At 36.2% G+C, this 6,239-nt stretch overlaps 1 protein-coding gene across 3 annotated transcripts in view; it reads right to left on the bottom strand.

The window, feature by feature from the left end:
• Wac (WW domain containing adaptor with coiled-coil) overlaps positions 1 to 4,749 on the bottom strand; it is a 78,031-nt gene extending 73,282 nt beyond the window's left edge. For 2 of the 3 annotated variants that reach the window (XM_010614770.3, XM_010614771.3), the window contains exon 1: positions 4,519 to 4,748. In XM_010614770.3, coding sequence (XP_010613072.1) covers positions 4,519 to 4,657 — 139 coding nt within the window. In that variant the 5' untranslated portion in view covers positions 4,658 to 4,748. Of the gene's footprint in view, positions 1 to 4,518 lie in introns of all 3 variants that reach the window. The other variant, XM_010614772.3, reaches the window with a different exon arrangement.
• Between the last annotated feature and the right edge of the window lie 1,490 nt (positions 4,750 to 6,239).

Raw genomic sequence — 6,239 nt, 5'->3', positions numbered from 1 at the left:
AAAAAAAAAAAAAAAAAAAAAAAAAAAAACCCACTAAGAGGACAAACGCAAAAATATCTTTTAATTCCTACCTTAGTAAACACTATCAAACAAGCTTCCAACATACCTATATCATTTCTGACAGAGAGCAGAGATCTAATTTGTAGACTCAGCTGTCACTATTTATACTAACAAATTTAACTTTATACTAAGCAATTTTCCCTCATTTATAAACCTTCAAAAGCAAGGATACCATCTGTTTTTACCTCCTTTCCAACATCAACATAAGGATCAAATGTGAATTTTAAAGTACTAATGTTACTAAATGCAAAATACATTTCATTTCATGCAAAATGTATTTCATTTCATTCAAAATGTAGTTATTTGTGAGCCGGCGCACTCCTGTAATCCCAGCACTCGGGAGGCTGAGGCAGGAGGATCGCTGGGAGTTGGAGAGCAGCCTGGGCTATATAGTGAGTTCAGGTCAGTCTCAACTACATAGTGAGACCCTGTCTCAAAAAAACCAAAACCAAAACCAAAACCAAAACCAAAAACAAAAACAAAAAAAAAAAAAAAACAAAACAAAAACAAAAACAAAAAAAAAGTAGTTATTTAGCCAAAAACCATACTGTACAATTTACCAGTATAGGATATAATGGGAAAAGATTTAAGTATTATAAAGGGCCATGAAAATTATCCCTAAATGACCCCTTTTGAGTAATCCCTTCACAGTTTTAATATATCCAAAATGCTTCAGTGCAGAAATATTTTAGATTTTGGAGGGGTTTTCTATCGGGGGGTATTGCAAAGAACATTATTCACTTGAGCACCTCTCACTGAAAATCTGGAAGTGCCTGAAGATTAACATGATGCTCGACCTGATTTCAGATTAGGGATGCCCAACTAGTAAAAGTTTGTTCTTAAACTTTTGTTTGAAAATTAGGAGATAAAAATGCATTTCTAAGTATCTCCTTAGATATGGCTGAGAAGATAAGGAAAAAAAAAAGAAAGAAAGAAAGAAAAACTTCAGTATGCAGCAGCTATAAGCTTAAAAGGATATTTAAATTTTGTGGAACAATGTAACAGACTATCTACAAAAATATCCTTAATTACTACAGTTAATTTGCACCATTATTTTAAATTTCAAGTTACTTGGTAAAACAACTTTTTAGAACTTATTTTTAAAACAGGAGCAGGAACTGAGATTCAAAATTCCCTTCCGCCTTGTTTTTGAAGTTAATGAAAATAGAAAGTAAAAGGCCCACAAAAGCACAAATTCAGTCTGCATTGTGTTCATATTTTTGAGATCTTAGTGACAGGTATACCTAAGTGCTAGGAGTGGTGGGGCCCGCCTGGAATCCCAGCACTCAAGAGGCTGAGGCAGGAGGATCACTGTGAGTTCAATGAGTTCCACGTCAGTCTCAGCTACATAGTGAGACCCTGTCTCAAAAAAAAAAAAAAAAAAAAAAAAAAAAAAAACAAAACCAAAAAATACCTAATCTACAAACACAAATCTGACTGCACCGTTAATATTTTGTTGTTGTTGTTTTGAGACAGTGTCTTCCTATGAAGTCCAGACTTGCCTTGAATTTGTGGCAATCCTCCTGCCTCAGCCTCCTGAGTATTCAGGCATGCACCACTGCCCCTGGCTGTAAGATTTTTGTTTTTGGTTATTTTTAAACAAAATATTGTATATTCACAGACAGATCAGAGTATACAAAAATTTTACCTAAGTACGGCTTCACAAAATCTTTAGTTTATGAGACAATCTATGCTGCCTTTAATAAATTCTAAAGGATAAAAATCTCAAACTGTATACACTAAATTGCAGTAAAGCTTACATCAATATGAAGATTGTTATGGTTTTAAAAAACCTCAATCCCTGCATTTTTACAATGTATCTTTAAGTGCTTTTCTACAGTATTTATGAACTGTCAATTTTTAAGAAAATCTAAGATACTGAGAAATCCAGTGTTATTGGGGAAAAAAATGCTGTGATGTCAGTAAAACCCACGCTTAAAGAAAACATTTTACAAATTTTGTATCTGCTTAACTTGTTTTGTAAAAATCTAAGTTGCAAATCGCTAGGCACGGGCCTTTACATATCTAATAGTCATTAGATTTAAGAAAGGCTACAATGAAATAAAATTATTTTGAAACATTCAAGTACTTAAGTGAACAATACAGTGACAGTTCTTAAAGTAAACTGTTACTTGTGCCTGCCTGAGAGCACAGATTATCTCGCTTGCATTGGGGGTGGGGTACCAAGAATTGAACTCAGGTCCTTGTGCTTGCAAGGCAGGCACCGGAACCATGGAGCTAAATCCCTGGCCGGTCACTTGCATTTTGATTGTTGATAATGGCTGAGTTTATATATTTCAATATTTATACATATTTAAATTTGTAGAAATGTTAGGTAACTCGTGTCTATTATATAATACACATATACTTCAAAAAGTTTAGTTTTAAACATATTAGCAATTTTAAAAAAAATGTATAACTCAAGTCAAACTACGATTAAAATTAAAGGAAAACAACTTCATATCTTTAAAGAGAATTAACATGAAAGATGTACTCTGAACTCTAGAATGGAGATATCATTTATAGAATTCTTCCTTCATAAGGAATATAGCGGCCAGGTGTCAGATGGTATAGATAGGGATGGAGTTTTAGTATTAAGAGCAAGGTTCTACAGGTAGATCAGTTGCTAGAAAACAAACTAGAATGTGAGACTTAAACTTACCAAATGTCTAGATCAGAAAAATAAGTTCTATATAATTAGAGCTAAAGTATTATCAAAGATACAAATAAAAAGGAAACTAAAAGTCAATAATCCATGGAGTCCACACATGAATGAAAAGCAAAACAAACGAAAAATTACAGAAAGATAAGCAACTAAACTGCTATCAGCTATAGAGTCAAAGCTTAAATTTAAGAACAGCTTCAAGGCCTAGCACCACAGCTGTCTTGACTTCCAGGAGCATGCCTGTTGAACAAGCAAGCAACACAACATTCTTGGTATGATTCCACCTGTAAAAGAATGATTTGCTGGAATGGATGAAAGGATTTGCAGAAGTTTCCTTAGTTGTAAACTGCCTTCTTTCTAGTTTTGAGGATGGACTGATTAGCCAGTCACTAAAATAAGAGTTGGTGCGGGGGGGGGGGGGCATGCCTATAATCTTAGCACTTAGAAGGCTGAGGCAGGAGGACTGCACTGAGTTAGAGGCCAGCCTGGGCTATACATCTTGGGTCCAAAACCCCAAAAACCCGACCACACAGTGTCATATACTATCCTGCCACCATCATTAAAATTTTCAAAATAAATAAAACACAGTATAGTACAGCTAGTACCTACTATCCGAGAGCTAATAAATGAAATCCATTATAGAAGAGTGGATGATAGCTATCATCTCAGGTTCTAACATTATGGAAAATTAACCCATATAATAAAAACATTAAGAGTTTCATTTTGCTACCAAAGAACTTTTAATGAAACTCACCAGCTACTCTTATAGTGGTCCATCTGCACAAGCAGCACAAAACTAGCTATACTAAACAAATTACTCCCCTCCCATTTAATCCAAATTACTCCACCCTAGTGCAATCTTCTAACCATTAATCATTTCTTCAACTCATCAATTACAGAGGCCAATGTTTCTCAATGTATTCTTACAGAGTAAAGCTGATTCTTGTAAGAGGTGAGCGAGAGCGAGAATGAGAGTGTGAGAGAGAGAGAGAGCGAGGGACAGATGCAGGCAGGGGTATCAAAGCAAGCCATGTACTGAGAAGCTAGCTGGTGAGAGGGAAAAAGCCACACAGCACTCTGGTAAAGTAGCTGCCTTGGAAGCTTTCAATTAATATTGTATAACTTACTGAAATATTAAGCCATTTAAACACACTGGAATAAAACAAATTATTAAGCCATTTAAACATTTACAGTGGAATAAAACATAAATGTTTTAATTATCTTAGTGAAATTAATCTGCTCCTTAATATATGCTTTAGAAATAAAACCTACTATTTTGGAAATTTTTGAGCAAATTTAGTCTGAGTATTTACTCAGTCCCTACCACAGAGAGCTTAAAGAAGGTAATAACTGAAAGACAGTGCAGCACTGTGCAACAGACATAAGGCTAACTTCTACAAGTGAGTATTTCAGCGACCACAGGTATAGAAGTTACCTTCAAACATGGGAGAGTGTTTACAACAAAAATAAAAACCATTTTCTGAATCACACAAATGGCTTTTAACCTATGTTTGTGAAAAAGCTGTTCTGAAAATGTCCCCTAACTCTCCCATTAATAAACCCTGGTGGACTGTGTTCACAGATGTACACCACCTATTATCAGGCTCTAGACTCCATGCCCATGTTAGCATCGTATTCTTAGTGTAACTTATGTATAAATTAAAAAAAATAAATCACAACAATATAACCACGCAGTAACTTTCTCAAGCTGAAAATTTTACTATGTTCACTATTTTATACAGAGCTATTCTTAAAAAGAAACGTGTGAAAGTTTCAACAAGAAAGCTACTCACCACCTTCCCTCTCTCTAACTCTGTGAGTATGCACATTTTTGGCCTTATTGTGACCTGTGCTGTCACTGTATTTGTTTTCAGGACTATCAGATCTCCGCAACATTTTATTTGGTGGTGAAGGATCTGCGGCGTCTCGCATCTTTTCATGTCTGTGATCACCACTACTGGGGTGACTCTTCGATGCGTATTTAAGCGCCTGTAAAACATCACCCCCCCAAAAAAAGACAGAGAATTGAAACTTTAAACTCTGTTCCCTAATTTAATCACACATTTTGATGCATTATTTTCATTCAGTTTTAAGAATTAATAAAATTAAAATTTCCACTTTCAATTCCACCCTTTTTCAGGTAAGAAGCAAAAATTTCTATGGTGTATGTGAAATCAATCCCCTTTTGAAAAGTTTAACCAAAAGAAAAAAACATTTTCATACTACTATAACCAATTGTGCTCTATAACTGATTTACACAGGCAAATGTACATATATGGTTAAACAAAGCTATAAAAAGGTGATTCTTCATTTCTTTGATTCAAAAGTATTTCAGATCCTACCCTATACTTTTGCCAAATGCAGAAAACAAAATTTTAAGCTATAAAAATATTGGCCAGGCCAGGCCAGGCATGGTGGCGCAAGCCTATAATCCCAGCACTCAGGAGGCTGAGGCAGGAGGATCGCTGTGAGTTCGAGACCAGCCTGGGCTACATAGTGAGGTCCAGGTCAGTCTCAACTACGTAGTGAGACTGTCTCAAAAAAAAAAAACAAAAACCAAAAACCAAAAACAAAAACAACAACAACAACAAAAAATTGGCCAAATAAATATTGCTCAAACATGAGCAATGTTTCCAAGAAGAATAGTGGAACTTAAAAGAAATGCCCTCAAAATAATGGTTTAGTTCTAGTCTACACCTACCTTCATATTCATAATCAGTATGTTTTTGGGGGGTAGACTCATTAGCATTTTTAATCTTTGACCTATGTTAATACTGTACTGGGAACAAAGTTTTAACTTCAGGGCACTTAAAGTTTTGCATCTGGAGCTTTTAAGAATTCATGCTAGACAATAACAAAACTATCAGGTTAGAAACCTGCTCTCATGTATTTCTGCTGTCATCTGACAGTTACCATTCAGTCTCCCCCTTGCTTCTGTTGAAACTTTTTACTTGCAACTGAAGTACCCAAAAGTAACTTATGGAAGTAGAACCATTTACATTAGAATGAATTATCTAAGTATGCAAACGTCTTAATTTTTATTTACAGAAGCAACATCTTTCATTTGAAAGGCAATTAACTTCCCAAAAACAAAATGGGAAGAGTAGCTTGCAACTGATTCAATCAATCACTTTACAGTTTCTCCTGAGCTTTGGACCTAACACCTTAAACATGAAATGTCACTTCCCCAGTACAGTAAATACGCCTTTGCGCAAAGGTACCTATCCCTGCACGCCTTCGATTCCTTCCCACTCAGAGTAACTAAGTCAAGTCTTCTTGACTGGGAATGCTTTTTCCTAAACCAACAAACAGAAACTCAAACTTCTCCACATCACCTGTCAAGATAAGTCACTAAGCCTTACTGGGGAGCGCTAATGGAGCCCAACAGCACCTTTCCGGGAGGCTCGCGGCGCCGGTTTCGGTTTGCGGTAGCGCAAGGCCTGCGCGCCTGGCGAAGCCTGCGCTCGAGTAGCAGGCAGGCCCTCCCTTCCCCCGCCGGCCCCTTCCCACCCGC

Source organism: Fukomys damarensis, unplaced genomic scaffold (genome assembly GCF_012274545.1).
Source record: "Fukomys damarensis isolate Sample0158 unplaced genomic scaffold, DMR_v1.0_HiC HiC_scaffold_19, whole genome shotgun sequence".
NCBI lineage: Eukaryota > Metazoa > Chordata > Mammalia > Rodentia > Bathyergidae > Fukomys > Fukomys damarensis.
Note: the sequence above shows the minus strand (reverse complement) of the source record. Positions and strands in the feature narration are given on the sequence as shown.